This window comes from Rattus norvegicus, chromosome 2, assembly GCF_021556685.1.
Source record: "Rattus norvegicus strain SHRSP/BbbUtx chromosome 2, alternate assembly SHRSP_T2T, whole genome shotgun sequence".
Lineage (NCBI taxonomy): Eukaryota > Metazoa > Chordata > Mammalia > Rodentia > Muridae > Rattus > Rattus norvegicus.
The window spans coordinates 198,258,728-198,275,518 of record NC_141535.1 but is presented as its reverse complement, the minus strand read 5'-3'; the positions used below and the strand labels follow the sequence as shown (position 1 = coordinate 198,275,518).

The 16,791-nt window shown below is 47.8% G+C and overlaps 1 protein-coding gene and 1 long non-coding RNA gene across 5 annotated transcripts in view; one reads left to right on the top strand and one right to left on the bottom strand.

Moving 5' to 3' along the window:
* Positions 1 to 16,791, top strand: part of Elapor1 (endosome-lysosome associated apoptosis and autophagy regulator 1) — a 78,261-nt gene that overhangs the window by 33,965 nt on the left and 27,505 nt on the right. For 2 of the 4 annotated variants that reach the window (NM_001427831.1, NM_001427832.1), the window contains 4 exon segments: positions 5,507 to 5,627; positions 8,769 to 8,961; positions 15,982 to 16,129; positions 16,612 to 16,692. In NM_001427831.1, the coding sequence (NP_001414760.1) occupies positions 5,507 to 5,627; positions 8,769 to 8,961; positions 15,982 to 16,129; positions 16,612 to 16,692 (543 nt within the window). 4 annotated transcript variants of the gene reach the window in all.
* Positions 3,649 to 16,663, bottom strand: LOC147996489 (uncharacterized). Its single transcript, XR_015676783.1, has 2 exons — positions 16,475 to 16,663; positions 3,649 to 4,683 (listed from the first exon to the last, which is right to left on the bottom strand). It is a non-coding gene; the product is annotated as an uncharacterized LOC147996489 (long non-coding RNA).

The window sequence follows — 16,791 nt, the reverse complement described above, 5'->3', positions numbered from 1 at the left end:
GGCTGTCCACCTGGTGCCAAACCTTCCTAAAGGGGCCACAGTTTCCAGAGAAGGGGGCTGTAGTGACACTAGGCAGGCTGCAGCAGTATATGTCCACTGCCGAGGTGGTTTCTATAAAGTTACAGCATGTGTCCAGCCTTCCTAGTCCACACAGCTATGCCCCTTGTTTGAGAGATCTGTGAAACACTTTCCTTGTCAAGTCCCCAGCATCTTGAGAGCCAGTGTTGAGGCCCAGACACACGTAAGTGTGATAGAAGCATGTACTGGCTGCTCATAAACACGGACAACCTTACACATAGACTCCAATTCTAATGGCTGGGTCTCTGTGGCTATAGGGAGCAAATGACTTCCACCTCTTGGAATTCTTCTGTAAAACTGTTAAGGGGTTGAGAACATCACTTAGGTGGAACACTTGTCTAGCAAGCTCCAGCTCCCGGGGCTCATTCCCCAGCACCACACCGATTGATTGATTCATTAAAATAATAGTTTCTGCCTTGTCAGAAAATATTTTAAAAATTTAAATTATTTCATGTGTATGAGTGTTTTGCCTGCATGTTTGAATAGGCACCACATGTGTTTGGTGTCAATGCAAAAGAAGACATTCAGTCTGGAACCAAAGTTCACATGTTGTAGTAAGCTCCAATGTGAGGGTTGAGAATCAAACCCAGATCCTCTGGAAGAGTAGCCAGAATCCTAGAGCAGAAACTCTTTTTTTTTTTTCCTTTTGGAGCTGGGGACTGAACCCAGGGCCTTGCACTTGCTAGGCAAGCACTCCACCACTGAGCTAAATCCCCCAACCCCGAGCAGAAACTCTTACCAACTGAGAGGCATCTCTGTCCCAAGAAGGGTAGATTCCCATTCAAATCCCATCCTGACCTGCTGATATTTTTCCGTCTGTGCCTGGAATTTCCGTTTGACACCTGAACAACAATGACAGAAACATTGTGTGAATGAATTCTAAACCTGGAAGATCGCTGCCATCAGCAGATAGTGCAGTGCCAGGCAAAGAGAACTGTAACCTAAAGGCTTTCTTCTCTTTTTCCTTGAGTGCCCAGGAGTGTTACTTGGCTGCGTGGTGTGGGATGGACAGAGCACGGATTAATTAAAAGCTTAGAAAAGAAATCATTTCCAAACCCTTTTGTGATTTCCTAGGAACAAGGAATAATCAGTCTTTTTGTGCTGGATTCTGGAGATGTGTGTCATACATATGCATGGAGGGAGGAAGACATTGTGTGCTGAATAGAATTGTGTGTGTGTGTGTGTGTGTCCTCTGTTAATCTATGGCATGTGCTGGTTGTACACTTTCAAAAGTAGATGGTTGAGTCATTGAAATATTGTTTGTTTGATGATGAATTGCACCAAGCTGATGGAGTTAAGAAAAACCTAGGATATGGGGCTGGAGAGATGGCTCAGTGGTTAAGAGCACTTGTTGCACTTATGGGGGACCTGGATTTGATTCCCTGGACCCGCATGATCTGCAGTTTCAGACACATAACGTTAAAGAAGACTCTGAAATGAAAAGAAATGCCCAGGGCATTAGTGGGGCACACCTTTGGGTAGTACATCTGTGAAGATGTTTCAGGATTGACTGAGGCGGTGCCCACACTGAATGGGACTGGGGTCCTTGAGTGAATAAGAAGGGGGAGGAAAAAGCCAGATGAGGGATGGCGTTCCCTTTTCTGTGCTTTCTGGCCCACTGACAGGGGAGCAAGCAGTCTCACGTTCCTACTGCCATGTCTTCAGAACACAACCCCAAATCTCTCCTTCCTCCCTTAGGTTGCCTTCTGTCAGCCATTTGACCAGAGCGATGAGAAAAGTCACTAATATCCTTGGGGAACTCATGTTCTCACAGGACACTGAGCAGCACTGGGCGAATCTGTCAGTTTTCAGACAGCTGCCACAGAGCTAGCAACCCTGCGTGTGCTGTGACCCTCCCCGAGTGGCACAGAGAAAATTAACACACATTAGGAGGGAAACTTTCTAAGGCTCAGAGCAACCATTCTCCCAGAAAAATCTCTTAGCCTCAGAGCACCTGGAGACACCAAATGAAAGCCAATGAAAAAGGATAGATTTGGCCTGTGTACCATCATGGGCCAAACGCAATTAGAGTGAATTAAAATTATCTGCTTGAGTAGATTAGCAATTTTCACACCAATTCTCAGGCCTCAGAAGAGAACTGAGCTTGGCTGCTGACAGGCCACCGATACTGTCATATTTAATTTTTAGACTTGGCTGTGAAATTGGGCTCAATGTGAGTCTGTGTTTTGTCAGACCTACTAAAGTGGGAAAGGACACCTGCTGGGACAGCCTGAGTTGGGCTCAGTGACTTACAGGTTGTGTAATGGACAAGCAAGCCATTTCACCCCATGGACAGCCAACTCCACAAGGAAGAAAACAACCAGTGCTCTGTGTGCCTAGGAAGCTCACAGGAGATGGCGTTTGGGAACTGTGAAAGTACCATAGGGATAGCCAGGGCAATCGGGTTCGCAGACAGAATAATTTCTGCCTCATTACCAAATCTCTGTTGAATATGCATACTGTGGATTTTACTTAACCCTCATTCTTGCAGCAAGACCCCTTTGAAAATGTCATTTTTAGAAATGAAATCAAGATATGCTTAGTCGGCCTTCTTACCTCCCAGTGACGGGCTTGTTATCTGATACAAGGAAAGACTGAAGCCACGAAGAAAAGGAGGCCTTGAGAGGTGGTAGCTCAGGCCAAAACCAATTCTGATCCTGATGGTCTTTCTTTCCTTATTGAAGCCGATATGTAAGATATTTAAATCCAAAGTGGCAGATTCTGGTAAAATTTAGGCTTCAGAAGACAGGTACGGTGGTGCACATCTGTTAAGTCCCAGCTTCTGACAGAGGCAAGAAGGTCGAAGAATTTAAGGCTATCTTTGCTACACAGAGACCCAAGGCCAGGCTGGATCATTCAGTGAAAGCATCTGCTGCCCAATCTGACATCCCGAGTTCAATCCCTGGGACCGCATGCCGGATGGCTTTATGTCAACCTGACACAAGCTAGAGTCATCAGAGAGGAAGGAGCTCTCAGTTGAGGACAAGTCTCTACAAGACCAGGCTGCAGCAAACCTGTAGGGTATTTTCATAACTAGTGATTGATATGGGAGGGCTCTACCCATTGTGGGTTCCTTAAAAAGCTCGTTGTGCAAGCTGGTAAGCCTCATCCTCCATGGCCTCTGCATGAGCTCCTGCCTCCAGATTCCTGCCCTGTTTTGAGTTCCTGTCCTCACTTCTTTCACTGATGAACAGTGCTGTGGAAGCCAAGTAAACCCTCTCCTCCCCAAGCTGCTTCGGTCACGGTGTCTCATCACAGCAATGGTAACCCTAACTAAGGCAGACTCACATGTGGAAAGTTTTTCAAGTCTTCTAACCTCCGCATGTACAGCGTAGTACATGCACCCACACAGAAACACACACAAATCCATGTAGTTCTTAAAAGCAGCTCAGGACTGGAGAATGGTTCAGCAGTTAAGATCACCAGCTGCTCTTCTAGAGGATCTGGGTTCAATTCCCAGGTTCACAATTGTCTATCTGTAACTCCAGTTCCAGAGGACCTAATGCCTTCTCCTGGACCCTTGGGGTATGAGGAATACACGTGGTACATAAAGGAACATACAAGCAGAACTCCCATATACACGAAAATAAAATAAAATACTCATATACACAAAAATAAAATAAAATAAATACACAATCAGTTCACAATTCAACCTGGGCTGTGAGACCCTGTCACAAACAAACAAACAAACAAACAAACAAACATAAAGGCCTCGATTCTCCCAACTTCTTCCGTTCTTCGTTGTTTTCCTGAAGGCGATGTGTCAAGTTCAGGTTACTGCCCAAGCTAAACTCACTGGTCCAGCTCGAACTTGTACATGCTGGGCTGACAATGTGTACTCAGCAAATGTTTACCGGGGAGGGAAAGGAAGATGTAACCTATGATTATTCCTTCTTTTTACTAAGTTTCTGGAATCCCGGATTTGGAAACACCGTGCTTGAATTCATATTTCAGCAAATCTGAGATCCCTCTACTTCTGAGACAGGCCATTTTATAAAGGTAGCACATAAGAAAGAGTTCTAGTCAGTTAAAATAAGACTCCATGCCTTTTTTCCCCTACCATCTCTACACTTTGATTTTATAGATGTTAAGTGGAAAAGTTACATATCCTAAGATAGATAAGACTGCTTTTCTAAAAAACAAATAAACAAAAAAAACGAGAAAAAAAAGTAAAGCTTTTCTTCCTCCTGATAGGACAGATTAGTGGACTTCAGCCTGTCTCGACTCAGCCTCATCTCCTTGCATTCATGCTATAGAATCACTCTTTTGTGTGGATGGAAGGGGGGGACATACTGCTTCACTTACAGATACAGCAACACAAATATAATTGTAACTTGGACCATGAAATACTTGAAGAGCAAAAGCAATCAGTTCTGAGGTTTCTCAGGAGGCTCTAAGGTACTGAAGGCTCCGTCTTCGCTCGCCGTCTTAGCTGTGTGAGTCGTGCTTAGGCTTTGTGCTTTTTCTTGCTTTACTTCTCTTGATTTGGCGGCTGTGCTTTGTTACCCTGTTGTTCTAGTTCAGGTAGAGCAGCTGGAAGGCGAGCGCCCCTTGCACAGGGAAGTTAAGAGTGGACAGGTGCGTGTGCTGGCAGCGCCTCACCTGCTGAGTAAAATGACATTTATGTGACACACTGGGACCTTCAAAGTCTTTTTGAGCAGAGGGAGAGCTAAAATAAAGCTTGTGTGACTATTGTAATTGGTTCTGGGGGGCGGGGCTCTCAGTTTAGAATGTCCTCATTCTTTGTTTTTAATTCTTCTCTCATGTAATACATCCTGACCATAGCTTCCTCTCCCTCCACTCCTTCCAGTTCATCCCCACCTACCCGAGATCTACTCTTCCCCACTTCCCCACTTCAAACCCCTGTCTCATCCCAGAAAAGAGCAGGCCTTCTAGGGGACTGTCCTTTGTCCATAAATTCTATTTGGACTAAAAGAACTCCTCTTACTTCTAGCTTTTTGTTTTTTTGACTATCTTATGTAGCCAGAGCTCACCTTGAACTTGATATACAGCCAAGGATGACTTTGAGAACTGTGAGCATTGTATGCCATGTAAGCACCCTGCAGCCGAGTTACAGGGCCAGCCTCAGATTGTTTAGTTACCCCATTCCTACCATCCACCATCCTTTGGGACATTAGATATACACAACAGCAAAGAGGATCACACACACACACACACACACACACACACACACACACACACACACACATGTTCTAAGTGACTAGATTATAGGTAGGTGTGGGGGAAATGATCCAAATTATTGTAGTTATCCTAGGGGCCATGTTATCACGGGGTACCATGATGCTTTGCTCTTTGCAAGGGTCCATTACTGTAATAAAGGGTGTCAGTAGCCCTCACACTGGGCAGAAAACTGTTGATGTTTGATCTCTGATGATGGACCGTTTGCCTGCTGTTCTTTCCCTTGCAGTCAGAGTACCATTTTGAATACACAGCGTGTGACAGCACAGGTTCCAGGTGGAGGGTCGCCGTGCCACACAGCCCGGGCTTGTGCACCAGCCTCCCAGACCCCGTCAAGGGCACCGAGTGCTGTAAGCAGCCTTCCTGTTCCTGGGTCTCCCTGATACTTAGCTCTGACCTCTGACCTAAGCCTCCTGTCATCCAAGCCAGGCTCTTCCTGACAGCACAGACATCAGATTTTTCCCCTAGTTAGTTCCACTCCCAACCCTTCTGACATGTGGTGCAGCTGCGGAAATTTTATTTGTCTTTAAGCCTAGCACTTGGGAGGCAGATGCAGATGGATCTCTGTGAGTTACAGGCCAGCCTGGCCTACATAGTGAGCTCTAGAACGACTAGGATTACATAGAAAGACACTGTCTCAAACACATACACACACACACACACACACACACACACACACACACACACACACACACACACACGGTGGGGGGAGAGAAGAAGAAGGAGGAGGAGGAGGAGGAAGAGGAGGAGGAAGAAGATGAGGAAGAGGAGGAGGGAAGAAAAAGGAGGAGGAAGGAAAGAAAGATTATTCAAATTGAGTATCTAAATTTGCTTCTTTTAAAATATAGCTCCAATGAATATAATATAAATAATTCTGAATGCCTGACAACACACACACACACACACACACACACACACACACATACACACACACACAGACACAGATGCACTCATGCACACACCCCCTTCATTTGTCTTTTCTGCCTGTTTCTGTATTTCTCTCTGACATGAACCTACCAGCTCCAGCAGTCATCAGGCAATATTCCAGTTCGCTTTTGTTCTTGGAAGGAAAACCAAATTAAAAAGGAGTTTGTGCAGACTCAGGCTTTAAACTGCACTGGCCATCAAGTCAGGAAGCCAGGTCCTTCCCACTGTCGGGAAAGGGAGACCGTGTGACCATGTGACCGGAAAGCCAGTGAGTGTAGCTCCAAGCCCACCTCTCTGACCCTGTCCTTATGGCTTTACCATCTCCAGTGCCCTGTTCCTGTAGGATGCAAAGGGAATAGCAATAAACAGTAGGGACTAGCTAGACTCCAGGGATTATTTAAGGAGTCACAGAGGAGATTAAGCACATGCAAATTCCAGCACCAGTTTACCCCACTGTTTGAGCATTGAAGAATGGATATGACTGAGATCAGAAACAGTTGATATTAGTGAGTCCCTAGCATATGTAAGTACCTACTATGTGTGCACATGATGTACTTCTGCTGGGCGAGTCCTGCCTACAAGCACTAAGGGCTTAAAAGAGAGAACAGATTGCAGTCCATCTCTTCTGCAAACCTTTATGTGGCTCCTTGTGATGGCAGTGCCCGCTCTGAGCCAGTCACTTTCTGGGGGAGCCCAGGGCCCCAAGGGTACCAGGTAGATAACGTGTTAGTACAATGTGAGAGAGTGTGAACTGAGGATGTGTATGACAAGGAGTAGCTAGGAGGACCAAAGCAGATGCTTAGACATGGAAAAGTGGAGACACAGGGGGCTGGGCTCACATGAAGTCGGCACAGAGAAGGCATCAGGGTTGAGAAATGTGTGACAGGAAGCCAGGCTGGAAAGTTAGGGTCCAGGAAAATTGCAGAAGGCAGGATGCCAGGCCAGAAGCTCAATATCATAACCCAAAAGCTGTGCCAGGCTGTTTGATGTCTCTGCATAGTTCCAGTCTGACTATGCACTACCGAAACAAAACAAGCACTTATTTAAAAAGAGACAGACACCCAGAGAGACAGACAGACAGAGGGGAGGGGGCTGGAGAGATGGCTTAGCAGTTAAGGGAACTGGCTGCTCTTTCAAGGATCCTGAGTTCAATTCCCAGCAATCACGTGGTGGATAACAATCTATAATGAAATCTGATGCCCTCTTCTGGTCTATAGGCATAACTGCAGGCAGAATGTTGTGTACATAATAAACATCTTATTTTAAGAGAGAGACACTAATAGTTATAGAAAGATACCTAAGGCTATAGAATGAACTAAACCAGGAAATCAGGCAGTCAGGAAAGCATCACAATGACTTAGCAGAGGCTGAGAAACTCAGCTCCATTGGTAATAATAGAATCGAAAAAGAAGACACAGAGGCCATAGGATAAGGGGAATGAAGGCTGAAGGACCTTACATGGTCCAGAAGGCCCAGCGTCTTCCTGGCTGGAGTGCTTTAAGAATAGCTGAATCAGGGGCTGGGGATTTAGCTCAGTGGTAGAGCGCTTACCTAGGAAGCGCAAGGCCCTAGGTTCGGTCCCCAGCTCCGAAAAAAAAGAACCAAAAAAAAAAAAAAAGAATAGCTCAATCACCTTCAAGGAAACTGATCATCAGAGATATACCCCAAAGTCCCAGTAAAGCAGAGCCTGCCTGACCCGAAGTCTTTGCTTCTCTGTCTCTGTCTCTGTCTCTGTCTCTGTCTCTGTCTCTCTCTGTCTGTCTCTCTCTCCCTCTCTCTCCCTCTCTCTCCCTCTCTCTTCCTCTCTCTCCCTCTCTCCCTTCCCACCCCCCCCCCCATGTCTCTCCCTCTATCTGTCTGTTTTTCTTTCTTTTAACAGGTCTAGGATTACAGGAGAGTCACCACTTTGCCTGACTTTAAATCCTTTCTTTATTAAAAAAAAATTAGCTTTATTAAGACACAACTACTTTTACTAAGCTGTTTTGTTTTATTTTTTAAATCGAGATAGTATCTCTGGGTGGCTTTGGCTGGCCTAGATCTCGCTGTATAGGCAAGGTTGATCTTGAACTTAAAACAATCCTTCCTATGCTTTCAAAGATACTACTTCTTACACACAATGAATTCACCCCTCGTTGGGCAGCCTTCAGGGCTGTTATAATCTTCACAGCAATGCTTTTTTGTTCGTTCGTTTGTTTGTTTCGCTGTTCTAGAACTCAAGAGATTCACCTGCTGTTGCCTCCCCAAGTGCTGGGATTAAGGTGTGTGCCACCACAGCCCAGCTGTTCACAGCAACTCTTAACCACTCAAGTTTGGGGCCTTAAGAGTCTGAAAAGAAAGTTCTTAGTGGCAGTCTCTCCGCAGGAAACCACAAATCTGCCCGATGTCTCTCTGACTATTCCGCACAGATATCATCACACAGACGTTCCTTAGCCCTGAGCTTTAGTGGTCCAGACCCCAAGTTCCTGACCCCAAGGTCTCAGCTTTAGATTGTCCTCAGCCCCATCCCTGCTCCAGAGACCACGGTGATCTCAGCACCCGTCCCTTGTCCCTGCTCTGCCTTTCAGCTTTCTCTTGCAATGCCGGGGAATTTCTGGACATGAAGGACCAGTCCTGCAAGCCGTGTGCGGAGGGCCGCTACTCCCTCGGCACTGGCATCCGATTTGACGAGTGGGATGAGCTGCCTCACGGCTTTGCCAGCCTCTCGGCCAACTTGGAAGTCGATGACAGCATCTCAGAGTCCACCGAGAACTGCACTTCGTGAGTTTGGGAAACAGAACACAAGTCTCCTGCGGAAGGGGCCGAGGTGCACTCTGGGTAGTGTTCTGTGATGCTCCTGAGGCTGGAGGGAGGAGGACGGCACACCCTCTGCAGGCCGGGGTGGGAGTAAGGTCTACTAGATGTGACCGCTACTTTGAGCCATTCTGACCTAAGCTTACCATTGACTGAGGGACATCTGTGAGAAGGAAACATAAAAGCAATAAAGGCAGGTAGATGAAGGGCGACAAGCATCTAAAGGCTCAGCAAGCTTTTGTTTTTGTTTTTGTTTTAAAAGACAAAAACCACAATTGTATTTTCTCTGTGGAATCTTGAGTGACCATATAAACTTCATCAACCTGATTAAAACTCAGCGTCTAAAGTATTAATTGCACCACTGTCCTTGGTGCCAAACTTCTAAAACCAGTTTTCCCTGACATGTTGTCGTGGGTTTGGAAAGGATGGAGTAGGGTAAGAGCTTTGACTTGGGAATGAGGTCCTCTAAATCCCTTGAGACCCCATGTCTCAGTTACTTTCTCTTGGAGTGAAGGGATGAGCCATGGCAACTTATAAAGAAAGCATTTCATTGGGGGCTTGCTTACAGTTTCAGAGGGTGACTCCAGGTAGCAGGGAAGCAGACAAGGTTGGCCCTGGAGACCAGGCTGGCCTCAAACTCAAAGATCTATGTGCCTCTGCCTCTGCGCCTGTGCCTGTGCCTGTGCCTCTGCCTCTGCCTCTGTGCCTCTGCCTCTGCCTCTGTGCCTCTGCCTCTGTGCCTCTGCCTCTGCCTCTGTGCCTCTGCCTCTGTGCCTGTGCCTGTGCCTCTGCCTCTGTGCCTCTGCCTCTGCCTCTGCCTCTGTGCCTCTGCCTCTGTGCCTGTGCCTCTGCCTCTGCCTCTGCCTGTGCCTCTGCCTCTGTGCCTCTGCCTCTGTGCCTCTGCCTGTGCCTGTGCCTCTGCCTCTGCCTCTGTGCCTCTGCCTCTGCCTCTGTGCCTGTGCCTCTGCCTCTGCCTCTGCCTCTGCGCCTCTGCCTCTGCCTCTGTGCCTCTGCCTCTGCCTCTGTGCCTCTGCCTCTGCCTCTGCCTCTGCCTCTGCCTCTGCCTCTGCCTCTGCCTCTGCCTCTGCCTCTGTGCCTCTGCCTCTGCCTCTGTGCCTGTGCCTGTGCCTCTGCCTCTGCCTCTGCCTCTGTGCCTCTGCCTCTGCCTCTGCCTCTGTGCCTCTGCCTCTGCCTCTGCCTGTGCCTCTGCCTCTGCCTCTGTGCCTGTGCCTCTGCCTCTGCCTCTGTGCCTGTGCCTCTGCCTCTGTGCCTGTGCCTGTGCCTCTGCCTCTGCCTCTGTGCCTGTGCCTCTGTGCCTGTGCCTGTGCCTGTGCCTCTGCCTCTGCGCCTCTGCCTCTGCCTCTGCCTCTGCCTCTGTGCCTCTGCCTGTGCCTCTGCCTCTGCCTCTGTGCCTCTGCCTCTGCCTCTGTGCCTCTGCCTCTGCCTCTGCCTCTGTGCCTGTGCCTGTGCCTCTGCCTCTGTGCCTCTGCCTCTGACTCTGCCTCTGTGCCTCTGTGCCTCTGTGCCTCTGCCTCTGCCTCTGCCTCTGCCTCTGTGCCTGTGCCTCTGTGCCTGTGCCTCTGCCTCTGTGCCTGTGCCTCTGTGCCTCTGCCTCTGCCTCTGCCTCTGCCTCTGCCTCTGCCTCTGCCTCTGCCTCTGTGCCTCTGCCTGTGCCTCTGCCTCTGCCTCTGTGCCTCTGCCTCTGCCTCTGTGCCTCTGCCTCTGCCTCTGCCTCTGTGCCTGTGCCTGTGCCTCTGCCTCTGTGCCTCTGCCTCTGACTCTGCCTCTGTGCCTGTGCCTGTGCCTGTGCCTGTGCCTGTGCCTCTGCCTCTGCCTCTGTGCCTCTGCCTCTGCCTCTGCCTCTGCCTGTGCCTCTGCCTCTGCCTCTGTGCCTGTGCCTGTGCCTCTGCCTCTGCCTCTGCCTCTGTGCCTCTGCCTCTGCCTCTGTGCCTCTGCCTGTGCCTCTGCCTGTGCCTCTGTGCCTCTGCCTCTGCCTCTGCCTCTGCCTCTGCCTCTGCCTCTGCCTCTGCCTCTGTGCCTCTGCCTCTGACTCTGCCTCTGTGCCTCTGTGCCTCTGCCTCTACCTCTGCCTCTGCCTCTGTGCCTGTGCCTGTGCCTCTGCCTCTGCCTCTGCGCCTCTGCCTCTGCCTCTGCCTCTGCCTCTGCCTCTGCCTCTGCCTCTGCCTCTGCCTCTGCCTCTGTGCCTCTGCCTGTGCCTCTGCCTCTGTGCCTGTGCCTCTGTGCCTGTGCCTCTGCCTCTGTGCCTGTGCCTCTGCCTCTGCCTCTGCCTCTGTGCCTCTGCCTCTGCCTCTGCCTCTGCCTCTGCCTCTGCCTCTGTGCCTCTGCCTCTGCCTGTGCCTGTGCCTGTGCCTGTGCCTCTGCCTCTGCCTCTGCCTCTGCCTCTGCCTCTGCCTCTGCCTCTGCCTCTGCCTCTGCCTCTGCCTCTGCCTCTGCCTCTTGAATTAAAAAGGCCACCACCACTCTGGCAAGAATTTTTAAAAAGAAAGTAGACCCGCTTAGGGTGTGTAACTTAGTGGTAATACACATGCCTTGCATGTTCAAGACCTTGGGTCCAATCCCAGATCCCCAACACTGGTCAATGAGTGGAGGAGAAGAATCTAGAGCGATGCCTCTGGCCCTAGAAATCAATCAAACATGTTGTGATTGTGGAATGTGAAGTGTCTTTACCAGGGACAACTAGCAAACACCAGCATGCAAATGTGACCCACTTATGACATCCTTTCCATTATTCATAAAACTTCCAGAGTTATTTATAGCTGATACTGTAGAATACATAAGCATTAAATGTCTCTTTTAACAAGGGAATCAATGCTGTTAGGTGGGATGGGTCATTTTGGAAGGATTTGGTTTATGTTATGTTTCTATTTTGGTAATAATTCTGACTGTTGCTGGGGCAGGGGTGGCACACACCTTTAACCCCAGCCCTTGGGAGGCAGAGGGAATCTGATCTCTGTGAGTTCCAGGCTAGTCTGGTCTACAGATGGAGTTCTAGGACAGCCAGAGCTACACAGAAAAACCCTGTCTTGGAAAACAAACAAATAAAAAATATTGACTGTTAAGCTTGTAAGACTATGTAGTTGGGGCAGACATAGGGGGAACCCTAACTGGCCATTGTTAAACAGTTGAGGGTCTTGGGATAGTCTCAGACAAAACAGAAACACCAGAACTGTCTCAATTTGTTCTTTTCCGGAATCGCCCTGAAGTCCTTGGGTACCAAAGCTGGAAACTGTGGGGAACACATTATTATGTAAGACAAGGTTGATTTTTGTCCTCCCAAAAGCTACAGGCTAGCCAGGAAGAATTAAAGTATGGCTAGAAGAAGATACCAGATTGCAAGAAAACTTCAGAGATCACAAGTAATCGAGGAAATCAAACTAAAGCCCATCTATCCAGTAAATGCCCTATTACATCATATAGCAATACTCCACCACATCATAGGGCAACCATAAAGTCTGTTAATTTCAAATGTGCAGAGGATGTGGAGCAATGGAGACCCTCTTAATTTGCCAGCTGGGATACATTGGTACACATTTTGGGGAACACGGTATCAGTACTGGGTAATGCTGGGAGTTTCCATACCCTATGAGCCAGCAACTGCTCCCAAGCACTCTGCTCAGATGTATGTATGGACACAGGAACAAGACATTCACATCAGAATGTGAACAATTATAAAACCCTGGAAACCTGCTACATATCCGATAGTTGTAAACAAATAAACTAGAACCACACAAAGAATATTAGACAGCAGGAAAGATGGAAAGAAGGGCTAGGAGTGGGTGAGTCATATAGAATAGACCTGGGTTCCATCACCTCTGTGTGTGTGTGTGTGTGTGTGTACACGTGTGTGTACGTGTGTATACTCACACACAGAAAAAGATCTATATGCATGAGTTTGGATAAATCTCACACCGTTGTATAAAAATCACCATCTCAACTAAGTACATTTTAGAAAATTAAGAATGATACCATTTACATGGCCTTTCAAAATATGCAAAATACCATAGAGATACTTACAGAAAACTTCATGAGAAGTTAAACACCAGAGTCAAGAATTCACCCCAACTTTGGTAGTTGGGGCAAGAAATGCTGGAAGAATGGGAGGGGCTAGCGAAGGTGCAGGTGGCCTCTGCTGCAGTTGACTTCTCTGTTTTACTTTTAATAATATTTATTTAATCGTTGATAATTTTATATACATAATGTATCTTGAACATGTTTGTCTCCCATGTCCATTTCACTCCCTTTGGAATCTCTCTTCTTCCCAACATGTGAGACAAGTGTGTGTGTGTGTGTGTGTGTGTGTGTGTGTGTGTGTCTGTCTGTCTGTCTGTCTGTCTGCCTGCCTGCCTGTCTGTCTGTCTGTCTGTCTGTCTATAAGAATCAGTTTAATTAGAGTTGTTTGCATGCTCAGAGGTGATTTACCAGAGGCTACACCTATAGAACTCCCTCCCAGAGATCCTTAGTTCGGGATAGGCCCCACTCTCCTCCATGCTGGAATCTGGAATGTTGATTGTCTTGATCTTGAACAGGCAACCACAGCTACTATGAGTTCTTTAATACAACACTCATGCCATGTGCAGTGGACAGCATTTCACAGCCAGCATTCTTCCCACCCTCAGGTTCTTATTTTTTTCTCAGCCCTCTTCCACAATGTTCCCTGTGTCTCAGTAGTTCCCTGTGTCACATGGCTGCTCCATTCAGAGAGCTGAACATTCAACAGTCACTTATTCTTAGCCCTTTGACTGGCTAGGAGTCTCTGCACTGACTTTTGCCCATTGCAAAATGGGCTTCTCTGACCAAGGTTGACAGCAATCTATGGATGTAGAATAAATATTTAGAAGGCAGTTTGACTTATCCCGTTATCAAAACAACAGTAGGTGGTTCCCACCTAGGACCTATGCTATCTCCAGCCATGGGCTTTTGACCAGATTTACAATGGCAGACACGAATTACCTCCTGTGGAACAGGCCTCACATCTAATTGGAAGTTGTTTGGCTCCCCATATAACCTTTCATGCTGTTATTGCACCAATTGGCCCCCTTGCCTGGCAGCTCAGTACTGTGGCATTCTGAGTATATTGCTGGGTGATACTACTGATGACTTTTCTCCCCCAACAACCAGCGTAGCACCTCCTGGCACTATGAAAGCTTTACTGTGTTGGATTTCTCAAGCTATGTGATGGACGGACATATGCTCATTTTACCTGTGCATAATTCTTAAGTGGTTGAGAACATTCGAATTTTAATATTATGAATAGAATTATGGAAATAAAAAATATCTCAGGGCATTCTTGCAGAGATAAAGTCAAGGAAGGCTTTTATTTGTTTGGACAAGGTGCCACTATATATCCCTGGATGACCTGGAATTTACTGTGTAGACCAGGATGGCCTCAAGTTTGCACAGCTTCACCTGCCTTTGCCTCTAAGTATGGGATTAAAGGTGTCTGTGATCGTGCTTGACACAAGGCTGACTTCTTAACACTAAGTGGCATTTTGTTTATTTGTTTGTTTATTTATTATTAGACAGGAATAAGAGAAGGAGGAAGAAGTTTGTTTGGGGAAGGTGGCAAGGCCAGGGGCAGAGAAAGCCTGACATAGGAATTGAGAGAACTCCTACAGGTTTGCCTGATAAAGTGTAGGCCAGGAATGTGGGCCCTGTCCCAAGAGCAATGGGAAGTCATCACAGGGTTTAGAGCACTGAAGTGGTTTGGTCGTGTTTTCCTTCTGGATGTTTCTAACCATGGTGTGGAGAAGGATCGGAGGATGCAGGGCCAGACACAAAATGAGTTTGAAGGCTGTTCAAGGGACCATGTTGGTAGAGAGCGAGGAGGAGCCATTGGGCCAGGTGGATAGAGTGAGTTTGAACAGACCAGACTGAACGTCTCTGGCTCTCCTGAGATGCTCTCCCTTTCTGATAAAATGTAGCATTATAAAGTAGATGTTTCTGGAAAACCAAGTGGGATTAGATTGGATGAACTTCTGGGTGCACAAGGATATGTTTGCTTTATGGGCTTGAGAACTTTTGAACTTGAATCCAAGTCTTGTCAATTAAAGGCTTCCTGATATTGGCCAAGGTATACTCCAAGCCTCAGTTTTCTCATCTGTTAAATGGCCCTCCCTCTTACTGATGAGCATCAAGCATGAAGGTGAAGCATGCAGCTCAATAGCTGGTTGATGTATAGCTTCCCATGCCTGAGTTTACCTGACATCCACCTCCACCCAGTTGGGTGAAGCATGGAGCCACACCCAACTGTCTTCCTTTTGTTGGCTATGTTAGTCCCTACTCTAACCTGAGCATGCTCAGGTCTTTCTTAGTTACTATTTTATTTCTGTGAAGCAACACCATGACCAAGGCAACCCCCTCCCCGGCCCCCAGACAAGGTTTTTCTGTGTAGCCTTGTCTGTCCTAGAATTAGATCTGTAGACCATGCTCGTCTCAAACTCACAGTGAACCGCCTGCCTCTACCTCTGCTCTGCCACTGCCAGAACTCTGAGATTAAAAGTGTATACCACCGTCATGCAGCCAAGGCAACTTTTAAAAGAAGGCATTTAATTGGGGGCTTTGTCAGGGCTTCACCATCATGGTGGAAAGCAGACAGGTACAACACTGGAGCAGTCACTGAGAGCTTTACATCCTGATCTTAAGCCTTGATAGAGGTGGTGTGGGGAGACTGGCCTGGTGTGAGCTTTTGGAACCTCAAAGCCCACCCCAAGTGACACACCTCCTCCAACAAAGCCATGCCTCCTAATCCTTTCCAAATAGTTTCACTAAATGGAGACTAAACTTTCAAATATGTGAGCTTCTAGGGGTCTTGTTCATTCAAACCACAAGGAACACGTTTCAGCTTTTGACTCCAAAGCCTGGAGTTCCCCCAAAACTCCTAATGGGAGGACATGGAACCTAACGCACGTCACGAAGCTTCATGGGGTTGTTTGGCCGCCACAGTGCTTGGTCCCTGCTCTTTCACAGGTCCAAGTGGGTTCCGAGGGGAGACTACATCGCCTCCAACACGGATGAATGCACAGCCACACTGATGTATGCCGTCAACCTAAAGCAGTCCGGCACAGTTAACTTTGAGTACTACTACCCGGACTCCAGCATCATCTTTGAGTTTTTCGTAAGCTCCTGGGTGGGAGGGAGAGAAGAAAGGGCTTGGGGAGAGGTCAAGATTCCCCAAGGCTCAGATCCATTTTGTAGGAATCAGTCACAAGTGTAGTCATGTTTGGGATCCTTTTTTTGTTTGTTTGTTTGTTTTCCCTCTAGGGAAAACTGTGAGCAAAATGAGCCGAGGCTTGGGGATCTGAGGAGAAAAGACACCAGGCAAAGGACACTGATGGGGAGGGCAGAGCCTGTGAAATTCCTAGGTGTTTCATCCTGTTCAGACTTGTTATGACACGCAGGGGACTGAGTTGCAAATTCTTTCCCTGAGGTCAATGCTCAGCCATTATTGTATGTAGCTTACTTGTTCTCAGTTGGCTCTGGAAGGAATTGGCTGCCCCTCTCCTGTGAGGACAGTGTTGTAGAGCATCACACAGTATGGAGTAAGGCCCTCGTTTCTTCAGGAAGCTGAACCTCTCCTCCAAACCCCTTCTGCCTCAGGTCCAGAATGACCAGTGCCAGCCCAATGCTGATGACTCCAGATGGATGAAAACTACAGAGAAAGGATGGGAATTCCACAGTGTGAGTACCACCCCAGCGATCTGTCCCCGGGATCCTAGAGGAGGACTCTAGTGCCCATGAGGGGGCAGTCTGTGACGTGTGATGCAGTGGTTGACAGGT